The sequence below is a fragment of the Trachypithecus francoisi genome, unplaced genomic scaffold (genome assembly GCF_009764315.1).
Source record: "Trachypithecus francoisi isolate TF-2019V2 unplaced genomic scaffold, Tfra_2.0 Lachesis_group1, whole genome shotgun sequence".
In the NCBI taxonomy this organism is placed as follows: Eukaryota; Metazoa; Chordata; class Mammalia; order Primates; family Cercopithecidae; genus Trachypithecus; species Trachypithecus francoisi.
The window spans coordinates 24,139,858-24,158,097 of NW_022681454.1; the positions used below are offsets into that span (position 1 = coordinate 24,139,858).

Sequence of the window (18,240 nt, forward strand, 5' to 3'; positions counted from 1 at the left end):
TGTCTGGGGTGGAGAGAGGTTATACTTGCCCCTGGGCTGTGTGTCCACTGAGTCGTCACACTGAGGACGAGGGTTCATGTGATCACTATTAGTAGTGCTATTGATGACAAAAAGCAAGGTTTTGTAACACATGCTTTACCTGCATAATCTCCTTTAATCCTCAGGACAATGCAATGAAGTTACTGTGCTATCATCTGCATTTTATAAATGAGGAAGTAAGGCTTAAGCGAAAGTGTTTGCATAATGTGCCAAGGGATTGCGAAGCCAGAATTGGAACCCAGCTCGTTATAGAGCTAAGCCTGTGGAACCCCAGCTCCTGACAAACTAAACATTCTGTGCCCCACCTCCAAAAATCAGAAAATTCATGGAGTTGGTTACCACATCTAGTTGGTATTCCTAGTACAAGAAAACAAAGAAAGAGACATTTCGAATTTGGCTACTTTTCTGGACCTAGAACAAATAGTAATAAAGGTTTTATTGATTCAAACAACTTTTTCTAAAACTAGTGGGTCTGCCACTTATTTCCTCAGATGCAAAGCCTGAAGGAAGATGGGAAAAAAAATGTTTAAAAATCCACAAGCCTCACTATTCTCTCCTTTTCATGAGGGAGCCAAGTGGAAACAGTAAGGTTTCCATTCAATTCTAAGAAATGGGACAAACTAAAGGGCCCCAGAAAGGAACTAGAAGGTTCTTTTCTCAAAAGTAGTTTGATCGCAACAGGAGTTTTCTGTAAGCTATAGCTGGCCTCATTATTCAGTCAAATATTTTCTGGGTGCCTTCTATGTGCTGGGCACTGAGCTAAGTATTGGGACCCTCATGGGATAAATGATATCATTGGATTTTGAAAAGGGAAGGCATGATACCTGGATAACAAAACGTTATTGCCTGCTATCGGGAATCCTGAAGGTTCTGAAACCTGAAAATGTGTTTCTATCTTGTTAGTGACCTAAGCTGACGTGAGGGTGTCTGTGGCCTTTATCCCATGGAGTGTGAATATTCATGTATTTGCTGAAGAAAAATCAATGTGTTTGATCCCTGGCTGCTGACTGAGACTCTGCTGGGGATGACATATAATACACAGTGTGTGTACTGAATTTCATTTCAGATTCCCAAAACTCCTGCATGAGAAACACATCTGGGCTCCAAGGACTTTAGATATGGAATCTTTTATTGGAAAGTCACCCTTACAAATCTCTACAGTCTCGATGATGAATGTGTGAATAAAATCAAACCTTTCTCCAACAGTAATTGCCCAAATAGCTAAGTATTCATTAGATTTCTACTTCCTCATATAGGCCAAGAAAAACTGTAAGTGCATTAAATGCAGTAAATCTTCAAGCTTCCATATGCTTACGTGCCTGTTCCCCCAGCCTCCTAACTTCCTTATCCTTTAGAGTCATCACTGAATGCTGGAGCTGGGATAAACCTCATGGATAACCCAGGTGACTTGCCCAGTTGTAAAGAACAAGGCTCCTGACTTCCAGCATATTCCATGACAGTGTTTTCCAAATTGTGGGTCATGATACATTAGTTGCAATCCTTGTTTTCTTTAAAAAAAAAAAAAAAGATACAGAACAGAGCAGAAAATATCAGGGTGTATGCCCTGTAGTAAGGGTAATTATTGTTTCCTGAAGCTTTTCTATTTGAAAAGTCTATAGGAATAAACACACACATATGCCTATTTTCACATATTTCTTATGAGCTGACATTTTAAAAGTCTGAAAACCACTGTTCTCTAATAAGCCACTCTGGACACTTATCCATTCACTCAACAAATATCTGGTGAAAGGAACGAAGAGAGGCACGGGTGGGTGGGGGTGGGGCAGGGAGGAAACCTTGAGAGATGATGTTTGATGTGAATTTTGAGAGGTGAGTAGGTGTAAAAGGCACCTGAATAGAGACCATTATGTCATGGAAATCATTCACTTGTTTTCTGGGATTGAGTCACAGCTCTAAGGATTTAATCCCTGCTCCCACCACCTGCTGCCCCCTACCTTGAGGTTATTGTGAACTTGAAAGGAAATGTGCTATGCTAAAGGCTTTGTAAACTCAAAAAAGATTGAACACATGATTTTTAGAGCATTTAAAGCATCCAGAACACTTTCGCAGACACGCTCCCATTTGACAGTCAACACTCTATGACAGGTGGGACAAGAACTGCTTTCCCCATTTTATGGGCAAAATAGCTGAGATTCAGAGAGGTTAGCGTCTTTCCTAGAGACAAGTAACTAACAACTGTCAGCTGAAACCAGAACTTTCCATTACACATTCCAGGTTCTTTTTACTATTCTGTATTAGCACCAAATTAGTTATAAGTGGTTCAACACATTACCTGTGTTGAGCAAAACAGTATTTTCAACAAGTCACTCCATAGAGGTAACTGCATAGCTCAGAGGAATACATTGTAACTCATTTCCAGGTCCTGTTTGGGCAAGAGGCAGTTCTCCTGGGGCCCTAAGTCGAATTCCACAGGGAATGGCTGAGGTCCAAGAGGCCACCTATAGATTTAATAGTGTCAACAACAAATTGCATGTACAACAGTGGTCCCGTAAGATTATGCGGCCATATTTTTACTGCACCTTTTCTATATTTAGATATCTTTAAATACACAAACACTTACCACTGTGTTACAATTGCCTAGAGTATTCAGTACAGGCACATGCTGTACAGGTTTGTAGCCTAGAAGTAACAAGCCATACCATGTAGTCCGGGGGTGTAGCAGACTATACCATCTAGGTTTGTGTCAGTACACTCTAGGACGATCGCACAATGATGAAACAGCATAACAAAGCATTTCTCAGGACATATCCCTGTCATTAAGCAATGCATGGGCACAGATAATAATAGATGGTAATAAGTAGCTGATTATCATTCACTAATACTGTCTAACTACAGTACACTAAATGCTATAAAAGAGACACAAAACTCCCAGAAAAGAGAGAAAAGCAGTTTAGACTAATGGTTGGGAATATGGCAGGAGGAGCCGAAAATGCCTAAGTTCAAATCTTGGTTTTGTCACTCATTAGCTACATGATCAATTACCTAGCCTCTCTGTGCCTCGGTTTCTCCATTTTTAAATGAAGATATTTATAGCATCTTCAGAGGGTTGGTATGAGAATTAAGAGTTAGTATATGTCAAACATTTAAAACAGTGTGTTGTATGCGTGTTAATGATCATTACTACTATTGTTATCATGGAGGAGAGAGTGATCACAGCTTAGCAAAGAAGGTGCTCAAGGAGTTGGAGGACAATGTGGTATTTGAAATGGATCAGGAGGGAGACGTAGAAGGATACATCTTGGTTGGGGACAGATGGAGTTGTGGCAAGTGGCAGTGACAGGGAAAATGTTACTCCTGGCTGGGAAACAGCCACAGCAAAGCACAAAGGTGAGAGGCCAGAAGATGTGTGGTCAGAACAGTGAGCCACACCCTGGGCTGGCTGCAGTGGAGGGTGGGAGTACAAGTGTGAGAGATAAAGTCAGAAAGACGGATGGGTGGCCAGGTCAGAAAGGGCCTGGATGTGGTGCTGAGGAGTTCAGATTGTATTCTTCCAGCAATCAGGAGCCCCGAGGGGCTCTGAATGGGGGAGTGTTATTAAGAATCATCTCAGGAAGAAACTTTCATCCTGTGGTGTAAATTATATTGGACAGTACAGTGTGGGTGGAATGTGTTGCCAAGCTTGAGAAGAGAAGAGAAAGTGATTGTGGGTCAGGACCCACTCTGCAGACACACCTTTGGATCCTGCAGTTTGAGCTGTCAGGCCTACAGAGAACACACTGGCTTTGCTGTTTCTTAATGCAGTCTGTGTTCATGGTGTCTAATACAGTATTGTTAGACAGGGTGCTACCCAGGCAACCAGACTCATGCGTGGTTTCAGCCTCCACTGTGACAGCGGGTGCCAGAATCACATCAGTGGGCGAGTGGGTCACATGGCTGCCCAAACACACTCCAAAGGGCCAACTTGAGCAGGGAAAAACAGGGAAATACCCCACTTTCTGGCCAGTAGGAGGGGCCAAGAGACACACACTTTATTCTCCTAATGCCTCCACTTTCGCTCTTCAGTCAAGACGAAACTCTGTGCTGGTCAAGTTCATGTGTAGAGTAGGTACCACCGACATTCTCTCTCCTTCCCAGCTCAGGAAGGTTTCAGTTTGTTTTCAGAAGAGGGGACAGATAAATGAAATTAGTATTTTTTTTTTGAATATCTACTATGTGCCATGCACTCTTAGGAGTAAGAAGACGACCTTCATTTTATTATAACAGTAACAGTAGCAGCCACTATCCAGTGAGCATTACTATTTTCCAAATTGCTAAATGTTCTATTAGAAACATCGTATTTAATCTATATGGCCACTATGAAATAGGTTGTAAGATTAGTCCCATTTTACAGAGAAGGAAACAGAACCTCAAAGAGGTAAATTTATCCTTCATCACAAAGGTAGTAAGTGGAAGAGCCAGACTGTTACCTGGGTATATCAATTAGGATTCTTTGGTGTCAGCAACAGTAACTGACACTCTAACAAAGGAATATATTGGAAGGATACTGGCCCTTATAGACTTGGCAAGAGAATGCAGAACTAGACTTAGACACAGGTGGGCTGCAAGGCAAATCTGGGCAATGGAGACGGGAACCAGGAACCACCAACCACCAGGTCTTGTTGCAGGAAAGGTTGAATCAGAGGTTGCCAAATGGGATGAACTGGACTCTGTTACATTTCAATCTCTTTGTCTCTCTGTTCAAGGATGTCTCCAATAGCCTAAAGCAGATTATGGGGAGCCTTTGCCTAGGCACCTGTCCACAGTTGTTAATGTACACAGACTGTATCCAATGGTAATACCCTCCACTTGGAAGTGCTATTGAGAAAAAGCAAGGAATTCTGGGAAGTGAGAAAACAACAAATGTGCACCGCACCAACCTGGGGAGGATCCATGCTACTGAGTTTACTTCTCAGCCTTGCTAAGGCTCCCCTTCTTGTGGTTTCTGAATAAAGATTGAAAAAGAAATGGTGATCATGTAATAATAACCCTTTTACTTTAATTAACCTCTAAGTCTCTATTAATCATACACAGAAACACAGGAGTGCACAGGAGCTGCAGGAACACTCAGGGTGAGGCTCACGTGGCTGCCCTTGGGTACACACCTACCAGCTGGAGTAAGGAAGAAACCACCTGGTATATACTAACGCCAAATATACTAGGTAATCAGTGACACGCGAATGGAATAAGCTCAGTAAAATATGCCCAGTTTTGAGTGTGAATACTAGATATCATAAAATATTTTTATTATTCTCTCAAAAATAAATTTCTCTGGAATTGCATTTCCATTACATTTTTAAAGCAGAGCTCACAACTCATTTGTCGACGTTAATTCATGCCCACACACAAACACCATGAAGGTAGCCCTATGCTCATCATCCTAAGAGCCCAAACCATTGGCCATGGAGGGGCTTTTATCTACCCGTTTACTGTTATCTGCATTAAAGCAAATCATAATTGCTACAACAAAGATCAAAAGATCATAATAATTAAATGGCTATCTGACATACTACATTACTATGTGGGTGCTTTATAGTCAGATAAATGAGAGATGAAGGTAGCTAGGGTGTAGTGCGGGGCGGCGGGGGGAGGGTAGGGGGTGGGGATGGGGTAGAGTCACCTCTCACCAAACAAAGACTCCTGTTCCTTTGAGATTTTTACTAATGGGATCAGGCTAGCTCTCACTAGCCACTGCAAGGGCATGCCTGCGAATCCAGACAGGCTTCTCAGCAAATGATAAACAGACATGGCCAAAGGGTTCATGTTCAGGAATAATTTAGAAACTTCTCAACTGCAGACTCATTCTTTCTGCAGTGGTACCTCCTCCCCTGATCACCCTCTACTCATAACTGCACTTGCCTTCCCCTCTGCTCCATCCCCCATCCAGCAATACCTCACTTCCCACCCAACAAACGGCTCCAGGTGAACAGCATTCGACAATCAACCTCCTTTCCCCAGCCTCCAACAAGCCACCCCTCCATGCCTGGAACCTCTCTTTTGCTCTGCCCTGTGATCTCTGGCAGGGATCATCACAACAGCCTTCTGGTTTCCCTACTTGTCCAGTCCAGGTACCAGTCCTTTGGAGAATGTAAATTAGGGCTTGCCACTCTTCTTCAAAAAAAAAAAAAAACAAAAAACTCTGATGTTAAGGAGATTTGCAAACAGGAGCGCCTTTCAGTATCTGGCTGCAACACACCTCTACGACTTCATCATCAGCTCTTCTATTCCTGCCCTCCATGTTCCTGTTCAGCCCACCTACTGCTGCCCCCACGCTCAAGCTTCTTCACCTCTCTCTTTTTCTACACTGTCCTGCACCCTGCTCCCGAGTCCCTGTCTGGGAAGCTTCTGCCATGCCCCCAGGCAGAGTGAGAGCCATGCGGCATTGTGAGTATACTTAGAGTAGCACTCACACACCCTGTATCGCAGCACCTGCCCACCTGCCCACTTGTCTGACCGAGGCTTCTTTGCAGCCAGGGCCCATCTTATTCATCTTTGCATCTCCAGAGCCAGGTACAGCTCCTGGCCCACAATGTGTGCTGAATACATATTTGAGAAATAAATTTCCCTTCCCACCAAGCTGAATATATACATACATATAGATAGATTTTACATATTTTAGTCAGATAGCCATCAATTTATTATTATGCCTAAATGTCTAAATCTCATTTAGCATCATGCTTTGGGGAAAAAAGAATATCCAGTTACACAAACTGAGTGTGTATGGAGAGGATGCAGGACAGTTCCTATAGAATCATCAAAATGACATTTGTATGTTGACCTCGTTTTTACTGCTTAAAAGGACCACTTCCCTGCCATTACAGGGGTATACACTCCATTCAGCACCTTCGTTCTTAAAAGTCCTGCAGATTCACCAACCCCACAGAGGCATTCAGAACCGCCACTTGGAGATACACGTACATTTAACCTCTCCAGACATGGATTTGGGTATCTATGGCGTACAATGCCCTGTGGGGCTAGCCACATGCAGATGTTCATTTTGCTGAAGTCCTCCAGCCTGCGGCAATCCCTAAGCCCTGCAACATTAACACCCTCGCATCTTGGGTGTAAGCCTTTCCTGCCCACGCCTATACTCTGTCCTCCAATTGTAAGATACCCTAGGCATTTCCACAGCCTTTTCTAAATCTGTACTCACCTCTGTAATTTTTAGATAACATTTCAGCAATTTCAAGTTCATAGCTTAATGATTCTAATGCCATTCTCTAAGAAGGAAGACTTTTTTTTTTTTTATGATCTATCTTTCTTAGAATCACCATTCCCCTCTCCGGTATTACTTTTGACAGGCAAACTTTGATTATTTGAATGCCCCAGGGGATGTGCTGAAATTTAAGTGAGATTTCAGGTAATTGGAAGAGTTTATAATGTGAACTATAGTAGCTGGGGGGTATGTGAAATTCACTGACAGTCTCGGCTAACCGAAGTTTTGAATAACGAAGGTTTGCCTGAATATCTATTTCAATTCTTTCACTTCTCTTACTTCTCCTTTCCTCCCTCTCACCATCTTCTCAGTCTCTGCATTCTCCACTGACTATATACCTGTCCTTTGCAAGCCTATAAAGATGAGAAGGAAACACATGGAAAAAAGATTGGCTTTTTTCTCATTGGCCATAAACGGACTAGGAAACTCACTTGCTGAAGATAGCATCTGTTTCTAAAAATCATTGCTTGCCTAGAGTGAATTTGCTCTGTCCCCAGTGCTAGGCTGATCCGACCTTGCCTCAGGCCGAGATGCTGCCAGTGCACCTTGCAGCTCTGGTTTCTTTCAGAGATCATGTATGTATTCAGGATGAAGCACTAAAATTATCCATGCATCTGAAACCCTCTCTTTGCCATCCAGGTTGCCAGAGGCCTGAGATCTGCTGGATACAGGTGACAGGCGGCTTGCATCACCAGCCCTCACATACTGCAATTACACATTATGACATATAACTGTCACATATGGAATGTAACAATAGCTTCACTGGTTACCTCATTATAGAATAATAATTCAATTCAGTTGCAGAGGGCTTTCCTTGTGGGCTTTGTAGCAGTAAAAAGTCAGCAAAGCATGTACAATATTTTGGTCCGACTGACTTTAAAAGCTGTAAAACTGCTGTGGTTCATTTTATCTATCTCAAGAGAAATCCTAAAAAAACCCCTAACACCCCTACTACTGATGAGGCCCAGTGCACTTTTGCATATTATCAGCTCTTAACTTCTTAGACCTGTTCCCGAACCCTGGGAGGCAAAGGGGACCTGTAATCGTGCTTCCACTTTATAGATGAGGTACTGAGAGGGTTACAGGATGGCATCTGCAGAACTAGAACTGATTCCTTAACTGTCCTTTAACAAAAGGGAAACTTAGGAGATATAGACAGGAAGGCATCATTAACAGAAGCAATGTGGCACCTGGGCTTTACAGTGAAATGATGTGGGTTTTGCCACTATCTCCTACCACGAGGACCACAAGAAGCAGCGCCCCCACTCTGTGCTTCAGTTTTCTTTTCTATAATGATACGAACAGCCAGCAGCATTTGGAAGCCTACTCAGTCCTAACAGATGATTCAGCATTTCACATACATTAATCACTAATCCTCATCGCCACCCCAAAATATAAACATCATTACCCCCCCTTTACAGGTGAGGAAACTAAGGCTCTAAGAGTTTTTTGGGGAAAAAAAATTATGAAGCTTGTAAGAGGCAAAGGCGGGATTTGAACCCAGGACTGTCCCATGTCCTTTCTGCCACAGCACCCCATTCACTCACAGGAGAGTTGGAAGGATTCTATAAAATTACTCACGTGAGAAAAAGCACACAATAAACTCTAAAGACACTAATCTTATTATCACAGTAATCAAAAGAACTGAGTCTGTCCCATTTGAAGACGGAAAACAATCTCCATTCCTAAATGTGTCGGTATATCTTGTCTTCTGAAAAATACGATTCCCCTGCTGGGATGAACAGTCCCATAAGAGGGCCAGTGTGTTCAAGATGAAGCTTCAACCCAAGATGGAGCATGTCTGAGAACAGTCCCTGGCTCCCAGCTCGCTGATACTTGAGTCAGGTGCACATACTCTAAAGCAAGGAGGTGTTCCATCCCAGTCTGCCCCAAAAGGCAGTCATCTGCAGACTTGAGATCTTGAAATCAGCCGTGCAAATCTATCACTACTTTAATTATCCAAGTAAATAGAGCTCTTACCACCATCTGCTGAGATTTTAACCAATCATGATCAACACAGTCTTTCTCTCTGGATGAGAACCTCAGAGTCATCGCTAAAGGGCCACTTGGGCCCTGCATTTCCGCCTGCAGCATGCAGGCCTCCCCAGCCGAACCCTGTGGTTGGGAGCTGTTTTCTCCCTCTCACTGCACCTTGCTCATATTTTCCTGAGTGCTGTTAACTTGCTCCTGCACTTCATCTTCATCGTTTTTGTTTTCTTTCCATCAACTCCAGACACTACTGATTAGTGAGAAACTATCCTCAACAAGAACTGTCAGTTCAGAACTCAGCCCCCCAGCAAAAAGTCAGGCAGAAATTTATTCTGGGACATGGGTGGGTGTACAATCCTAGTGACTCAAATTACTGAAGTTTTCAGAGGACAAACTAAATTGGAAACACTGCTCAAGGTAGGGTAGGGACTCCATCCAGGTCTGTTTCTCTGGCTGATAACTGCGATGGGCTGATTATGTTAGCAAAAGGCTCCCATGGGTGACCCAAATTAATTATGGCTTTCTGGGAAAATGGCAAAATCTTCACGGGCTGCAGATCACCAGTGGACTGCAAGCCAGTGATGGGCATGATTTGACTTGCTTTTCTTAACAGTCCATTTGACCACCACCATCATCACCTCTGTCATCACTATTGATCAAGAGGACATTTAAATGATAACAAAAATGGGTTGTTTGAATGTTTGTGCATCTACATGCCCTACAAGGCACATGCCCTTGCATGTGCATCTACAAGATCTAATATTAAATAAAAAATTCCTTTGGAGAAGTGCATGTAGACATCACTAATTCAGATAAGCTCAAGGTTTGGGAATCTCACTTTTAATAAAGAAAATTTGTCAGGCACAGTGGCTTATGCCTATAATCCCAGCACTTTAGGAGGCCAAGGTGGGAGATGTGCTTGAGCCCAGGAGTTTGAGACCAGCTCGGGCAGCATAGTGAAACCCCTTCTCTACAAAATTTTTTTTAAAAAAATTAGCTGGGTGTGGTGGCACACACCTGTAGTCCCAGCTACTTGGGAGGCTGAGGCAGGAGGATCCCTTGAGCCCAGGAAGTTGAGGTTGCAATGAGCCATGATCATGCCACTGGATTCCAGCCTGGGGGAGAGAGTGAGAACCTGTCTCAAAAAAGAAAAAAAGGTCAAAAGAAAATTCAGTAGTCATCAAGATCATCATAAAGAGTAGCATCAAAATGGATTGTTAAATATATGTCCAGGCTGACCATTCCAAAAGGAGATGAAATTCAGAGGCAGAGAGACTTAAAAAGATAGAAGGCAGTGGATACTCCTAAGACCCAGGGTGTGAGTCAGACTTCCCGTTGGATTCCAACTCCTGCCCTACCACTTCTAGCTGAATGATCTTGGGCAAGGAAATCCATTGCTTGCTGAGCCTAAGATCTTTTATTTGCAAAATAAGGACTATGATAGTACCTACTTCATGATACTGAAGGAGTACCATGAGATAAAGGAGTTTGCCAAAGGAGTAAATGAGATAACGAAAAGAAGGCTTTTAGCCCAGTAACTGGCATGCAGTTGCCATTTACTTAGAGCTTATACTCATCATCATCATCATCATCATCATCATCATTATCCATAATCATCATCTTCCTGGTTAACATCAGCACTGCTTGCTGACCACTTACGTGGAAGGGTACAAAGACTATAGTAGTTAAAACAAGTCCTTGGGAAAGATGTACCAAGCCTGATGGGCTCAGATCCCAGGTATGACTATAGAAGCATCAGCCAAAACACTGATGGCAGGCACTGTTCTGGGCAGTTTTTCACATTAGCTCATTTGATCCTTACAAGGAGGCCCTCTGAGGTAGGTACTATGAGGATCCCCTATGTAAAATACTGTCCAGTGAGATGGAAGCAACAGTGTCTGAAACATTTCCTTTCCAATGTTTTAGACTTCTGGAACATTTCCTTTAAGGGAGGGGCACTGTCTTTGTTCATGTTTTGTTGCTATTACAGAATACCAGAGACTGGGTAATTTATTAAGAAAATAAATTTATTTCTCGCAGTTCTATAGGCTGGGAAGTCCAGAAGCATGACACCAGTATCTGCCAATGACTTTCTTGCTACATCATAACCCAAATGAGGGAAGGCATCCCATGGTGAGCAAGCACTCAAGACAGAGAGAAAAGGGGGCTGATCGCCCTCAATAGCAAACCTACTCCCATGATAATGACATTAAATCCATTCATGAGGGCAGAGCCTTCCTGACCTAATGACCTCTTGAATGTGCCATTTAGTAACACTATCACAATGGCAATTAAGTTTCCGTGTAAGTTGTGAAGGGGACATTCAAACCATAGCAGGTTCACTCTTGCCTATGTCTTCCTCCTTCCTGCCACATAGTGGTCTGCAAAGTGGAAAGCCTCACGCAAGGAATGATGAACCAGAAAAATGAAAGGTGGCTGGGTCCTTAACAGATTGTAAGCCAGCATACCAGCCCTAAACTGCCCGCCTCCAAATATACTGCACTTCAGAAAAAAATAAAGTTCAATATTATTTAAGCCATTATTATTTCTGGCATTTCATTAAAATAAATCCTAAATAAAATACTAACATACCCACATAACTGGTATGAGGAAATTGGGCACCCAATATTGTAAGATTTGTAATCCACTTCACAATCAGAACTCTGTGTCACCACTGACAGATGACATTGGTTATCTGAGACACAAAAGTATGTAAGTACTACATCAGGGCATTATGTAGTCAAGGTTTTAAATAAGAGAATGTTTCCCTTCTAGTACAATCTTAAAATACAGACTTTTTTTTTTTTTTTGAGATGAGTCTCACTCTGCCGATCAGGCTGGAGGGGAATGGGGCAATCTCAACTCACTGCAACCTCTGCCTCCTGGGTTCAAGTGATTCCCCTGCCTCAGCCTCCCTTAGTAGCTGGGATTACAGGCACCCATTACCATGCCCAGCTAATTTTTGTATTTTTAGTAAAGACAATCGGACAGGCTGGTCTCAAACTGCTGACCTCAGGTGCTCTGCCCACCTCGACCTCCCAAACGGCCGAGATTACAGGTGTAAGCCACCACACCAAGGCTCAAATACAGACTTCTTAAAAATGAGGGCTTCAGTGTACCAGGTTGGTTGGTCCACTCATTCACTCCTTCATTCCTTCATTCATTCATTTGGTGAGACTGTGTTAGAGTAGGAACAACACAGACTTCAGAATCAGAGAAACCTGGAGTTCAAATCCTAGCTCTGGCTTTCCTTGCATATTCCCTGATGTTTACTTATCATCTTTTAGCTGTACTGAAAGTCGTATGTCAAGCATCCAGCACAGGACTTAAGCATTAAAAAGGGCTCAATGAATGTTTCCTTTTTTCTTCATATAAGTTCCTGAATTGAAAATTACATTAAAAATCTTCATGTGGTGCCTGGCACACCACAAATTGACACTTAATATAATTTTATTGCCATTAGTAATAATAATAAGAGTAGTGGTAGCAATCAGCATAGTGGTTGTAGTGATAGTGGTAGTAAAATAATCAAAACCTAAACTGAGAGAGGTTGAAGAGAGGCAGGTTTCCAAGTGTGCACAGTTAATGCCTACACAATCAAGACTCAGCTGTTCAGCACTGAGTGGGAGGGTATTTCTCGGAGATGTGTGGAGCTTTTCGCCTCCTTGTTGGTGTCTTCACAAATTCCAGTAATCAAAATAGTCATTTCCTTCCTCACCAATGTCATCTTAAAAGAACTTCTCTCTAAACCCAGGTGCTTCAATTGTCCAGTGACTTTCTCTCTTCTTTAAGAAGAAGTTGAGGAATGGAAGAAACAAGCACCTTAGTATTTGTTCTCCTGTAAACACCAGAGCAAATATATGTTTGAAAAGGCATCTCACAACGCATGTTAGGATGTGAGATACTCTTTCGAACACACACAGCAATGGTTATTAGAATGTTTAGCATAACATATGTATATTCAAAAAAACTAAGCAAGCCACAGAAGGCACAACCAGGCCTTGAAGAAAAAAAAAATCTCAAAGTCGCTGACACCCCTGTAGCCTGTGCTAGAACCAAATAGAACCCCTCATGCCAGCCATTTAGGCTTTCTGATAGTGGGGAAAAAATAGAGTAGGCATTTCTAAAACATAGGCTTAAAGTCCAGCGCAGGCACGGTTTGTCAATATCGTGGAATCCCAAGCTGCCGCTCTGGCGATGATGATGATGATGATGATGACAACGACGACAATGATGGTGATGATGGTGAGTTAATGACATGGAAACTATTCACTACTTATTGCTGATCAAGAATAAGAAGAAGTTATAAAAACAGCATATGGCACTGGAAGTCTAAATAATGGTTGCCTCTGGATGAGGTAGGAGCAATATCTTGGCTCAGAAGGGCATAGGAAGCCTTCTGGGGAGCTGGGAATGCTCTAGAACCTGCTCTGGGTGGTGGTTAACGCAGGTGTGTGCACATGTAAAAATGCACTGAGCTTAATCCCAGCACTTTGGGAGACCGAGACGGGCGGATCACGAGGTCAGGAGATCAAGACCATCCTGGCTAACACGGTGAAACCCCATCTCTACTAAAAAAAAAAAAAATACAAAAAACTAGCCGGGCGAGGTGGCGGGCACCTGTAGTCCTAGCTACTTGGGAGGCTGAGGCAGGAGAATGGCATAAACCCAGGAGGCGGAGCTTGCAGCGAGCTGAGATCCGGCCACTGCACTCCAGCCTGGGTGACAGAGCAAGACTCCATCTCAAAAAAAAAAAAAAAAAAAAAAATGCACTGAGCTGTCCACTTAAAACGTGTGCATCTGCTGTCTACATGTTAGCCTCGATACAAATGAAATAGTAAAACAGCCTATACTATAAACTCATTTTTAGAAATTAGGGCATGGAAACATGGAAGATTACAGCAGTCAGCTCTGGGTTGTCAAATTGTAGGTGGCTTTTTTTCTTTTATATGTATCTATATTTTCTAAATTTGGAGGGTGCAGTGAATTGACATTGCTCAATGTTTAAAGTTAAAATCCAGTTACCCAAGGCATTTCTCGTCTCTAGATAACACCTTCACTCATTCACTTTCTTCTCAAATGTGTCCTCATTCACAGGTTCAGGCAGTCTGGGGCAGGCCCCTCATGGCTACCTGAGGAAATTCTCTACAATGGGGATGAAGCAGGCATAGGGTGGGGAGGTGAGTCCGAGGTATTACTAGATTATCTCACTTCCTTGGAGCCTCTGCTCAGACGGGACTGGGTCACCAGGTGCACCTACCTTCAGGCTCCCACAGCAGAGGGGCTATGAGACCATCCTTTTAGGATGACCTGACCCCACTCTTGTGGACTCCTCAGCCCACTGTTGCTCAATTTTCAGCCTATACTGAAGTCTGGGCAGGAATCTAGAACCAGATCCCAAAAGTCTCCTTCTCAGCTCACACTGGGTTTAGATCAGGTGAGCAGAAGCAGAGATGAGGAAAGCAGTCTTGCAGCATGCAAGGGCTGCCGCCTCTCACCTGGAAGTGAGCGTGCTGGGGGCCTGAATCCAGGGTTCCCAGCACAAACCCGGGGTTCAGTGGGGAAAACATCTGATAGGAAGTTAAAACTGAGCTCCTCTTGCTTGCTTCTTGCTGAGTGACCACAAAGAAGGACGCTGAATTTCTGAGCATTTCACGAACACTCTGAATTACCATGTCTTTATTTATATAATGACGTCACTACCACTGCTCAGTCTAACCCACAAGCTTGTTATGAGGGTTCCATAAGGAAATGGGGAGGAAGGTGATGACATCCTGGTGGACTGTGTACCCCAACTTTTGGCAGAGTGCCTGAGACACAGTAAATCCTTGTAAATACCAGTTGAAGAAAGACAAATGTAAGGAATTATTTTTATCATTATTTTTCTTAATGAGAAGACCATAGGGACCAAAGAAATTGCATGATTTCCTTGCATAAGAGTCAACCGTAGGTGGTAAACCACCTTTGGAGCAAGCTTGAATACTAGAGCAGAAGAGAGTTAAAGCCTGGTGGACGTTCAGACACGCTATAATACAGGTCAGACCCCATTATAGAAAGTAGCTCTTTATAACAAATGATTTCCCACCCACAGCCTCTGCCTAGATTTTTTTCAAGCAATATATCTGAGATAATAAAATTCCAGTTTGCAAGGAAGGAATGAAGGTAAAGAAGGGAGGGAGGAAGGAGTTGACTTATAATAAGCTCATAAATCCCTTAGAGCTTATTAAAAGGTAATTTGACTTACTACCTTGAAAAGATCACAATCTATATTTTGAAAGTCATGTCTGTGGGATAAAAATGAATACAAAGGGACTTTGGGGAAAGAAACAGATGATAATGTTGTTCGGACAAAAAAAAATGAACATCCTTGTGTTAATTCAGTAGTTTTTCAATTTAAGTATTAACTGAGAAACCGTGAGGTTTGTCATCTCTTTTAGATTTTTCCACTATATGCAGGACATTGTGCCAGTCACAGTGGGAGATTCAAAGATGAATTGGTCAGTTCCTGCACTGGAGTAACTCCAAGCTGGAGGCAAGGCACAAACCCATGTAATTCCAACCCACGGCAGCCAGGGAGACATGCGGTCAGAGAGGCGTGGCTAGATGTTGTAAGATCACAGAAGGGGAGGAGGGCTTTTAGTCTGGGGGCAAGAGAGTTGTGACTGAAGCTTGACAGAGAAGTAAGAAAAAGGAAGAGAACAAGAGTTCCAGGCAGAGGGCACGGCCTGATCAAAGGCTGGGTGTGTGGAAGCATGGGCTAGAGACAGAAATGGAAGTGGCTGTTTTCCAGGAGTGCAGGATGTGTGAAAAGGAGAAAGTAAAAATAAGGCTGGAAAGCCTGGTTTGGATGAAAGTAAGAAAGGCCTTAAATGACAGCAGAGTTTGGGCCAACATGAGAGCTGACGGGAGCTATGGAGGTCTGTGAGTGAGGAAGGGTCACGGTTAGAGTGTCGCTTCCAGGGACTTGATCAGGCAGTAATTAATGCAATGGAAAGGTACAAGGAGACACAGGAGGTAGGGAGGCTGCTGAAGAGGCCCGCAAAAATCCCAGAGAGAGGTTGCTATGAGTTCTTTGTGAGCAATTGCAGTCTTCTTTCCTAAGCGCTGAAATCAGCTTCATAAGAGGCTTATTCAAACTCCAGCAAATCAGCAAAGGAGAATGGCCAACAGATGCTCTGAAGGCCAGAGAGGGGCATGAATGAAGAGGGAAGAACAATTTGGGCATGAGTTTGGACTTGGGCACAATAAGAGGCGTACGAAGTCAGAAGGTAACTAGGAGGTTCTCAGAAGAGGCCGTGGAAATGGCAGCTGCCCAGGCTTGACTGAGCAGCCTGCACGCACGCTGCAAAGTCTGGCAAAGCCAGAGACTGTTGGGAAGGAAGAAGAGGTTACAGATTGACCCCAGCAGCACTCACCAGGTTGGAGCAAATTAAAAAGCAAATTGGAACTGGCTAGTGAGAGAGAGTCCCATCCCTGCCATCTCCAATACTGCCTTGGTCATGGGGTCTGCAGATGGCAGAGCAAGCAGGCACAGCAATCTGCGCCCCATCAATATGATTTTTCCATGGCGTCATGTTGACAGCCAGCAGCTGACACATCACCTCTCTGCAGGAGCATCTCTGAAGCCCTGAGGAAGGGTTTTCCCAAAGCCCAAGCAAGGATAGGAGCATCACCTTGTCTGAAGAGGGTTGGAGGCTTTAAAACACACTTTCACATATATCATCTCACTTTATCATCATCTTAACCGAGAGACATCCTCACTGTATGAAGTCCAGAGAAATGAGGTATTGGAGAAGTCAGGAGATTTGCTCAAAACCAGGTAGCTACCTACTGGTGGAGCTTGGTGATGTACAAAACCCACTGCAACTTGAGCCTGGAAGCTGGCCAGGACATTGGGCATGTTCTGGGGCACTTCAGACACTCCCAGCTCCCTTAGGGCCATGACTGGTCTAGGGGAGAGACTGGAAGTGGGGCACACCAGCAAGGTTGGCTTCAAAGAGAATCCTGGAAATGACAAGGTTAACTGCCTTTCCTTCTTATTCCCTCCCTTCTACAAGCTACTGCTAAGTGTCTATCCTGTGCCCAGTATTGTGCCAGACATTGGTGACCACCCACCATTCTGAGAGCCCCCATCCTCAGGAACCCAGTTACTCTGCCAACAATCCCCCATACCATCTTCCCACATGTAATGCACCATTCATTGCCTAACCTCTTGGGGCCCAAGGGAAGTGGGAGACCCAAAGGGAGTCTGTGACATTTGAGCTGGGCTTTAATATATGAGTAGGATGTCACCTTTGGACATAAGCAAGTCTTAGAGATGCTATAGGGCATGGAATGATCTGGCCAGAGTCAGGAGTACTACAAAGGGTAGGGGAGGTGGTGGAAATAAGGGATACAGAAGTTACCAGAGATGGGGAGTGGGAAAGGCCCTTGGAGGCCAACTGAGGGATATGGCCTTCACTCTGCAGTCCCTAGAAAGCCATCAAAGAGCTCTCAGCAGTAGAGTGGTAAAATCATTTCTATGCTTAGATGATGACTCTAGTAACTGCATGGAGGAAAGATGGTCCTAGAAGATATTCCAGGGAAAGGGGTTGAAAATCTGGCGACAGTGAAAGAGTGGGAATGGTGACATGGATGCCCTATTTAAGGACTTGTTCAAAAGCCAGAAGGATGGATCTTAATGAATAAGAATTAGAATCGGGTTGGGAGGTGTAAGTTGGGAAGAAGAATCAAGGTAGACTTCACAGCAATACCGTTGAGGCGGGATGGAAGGAGGAAAGAGAGAAAGGAAAGGTGTAATACAGAAGGAGCATGAGTTCCACTGAGGGCACACTGAGTAAAGTGTTTAGTTCCTGGGGACATGGCCAGTAGTCACATGGAGGGATGCAGAAGCCCAGCATGGAAGAAAAGAAGAGGAGGCTGCCTGGAGTCAGAGGCTGTACAGCCAGCAATCGAGTCCTAAAGAAAGACTACTGGGTATGGTAGTTAGGAGGCTGGTC

General features: G+C 43.7%; 1 protein-coding gene across 4 annotated transcripts in view; it reads right to left on the reverse strand.

Annotated features, from left to right (window-relative positions):
* CCDC149 (coiled-coil domain containing 149) overlaps window positions 1–18,240 on the reverse strand; it is a 106,209-nt gene that overhangs the window by 74,126 nt on the left and 13,843 nt on the right. Inside the window, exon 2 of one of the 4 annotated variants that reach the window (XM_033213902.1) lies at window positions 4,917–4,981. The exons of the other annotated variants lie outside the window; for them this stretch is intronic. Coding sequence (XP_033069793.1) covers window positions 4,917–4,931 — 15 coding nt within the window. The 5' untranslated portion in view covers window positions 4,932–4,981. The remainder of the gene's footprint in view (window positions 1–4,916; window positions 4,982–18,240) is intronic. 4 annotated transcript variants of the gene reach the window in all.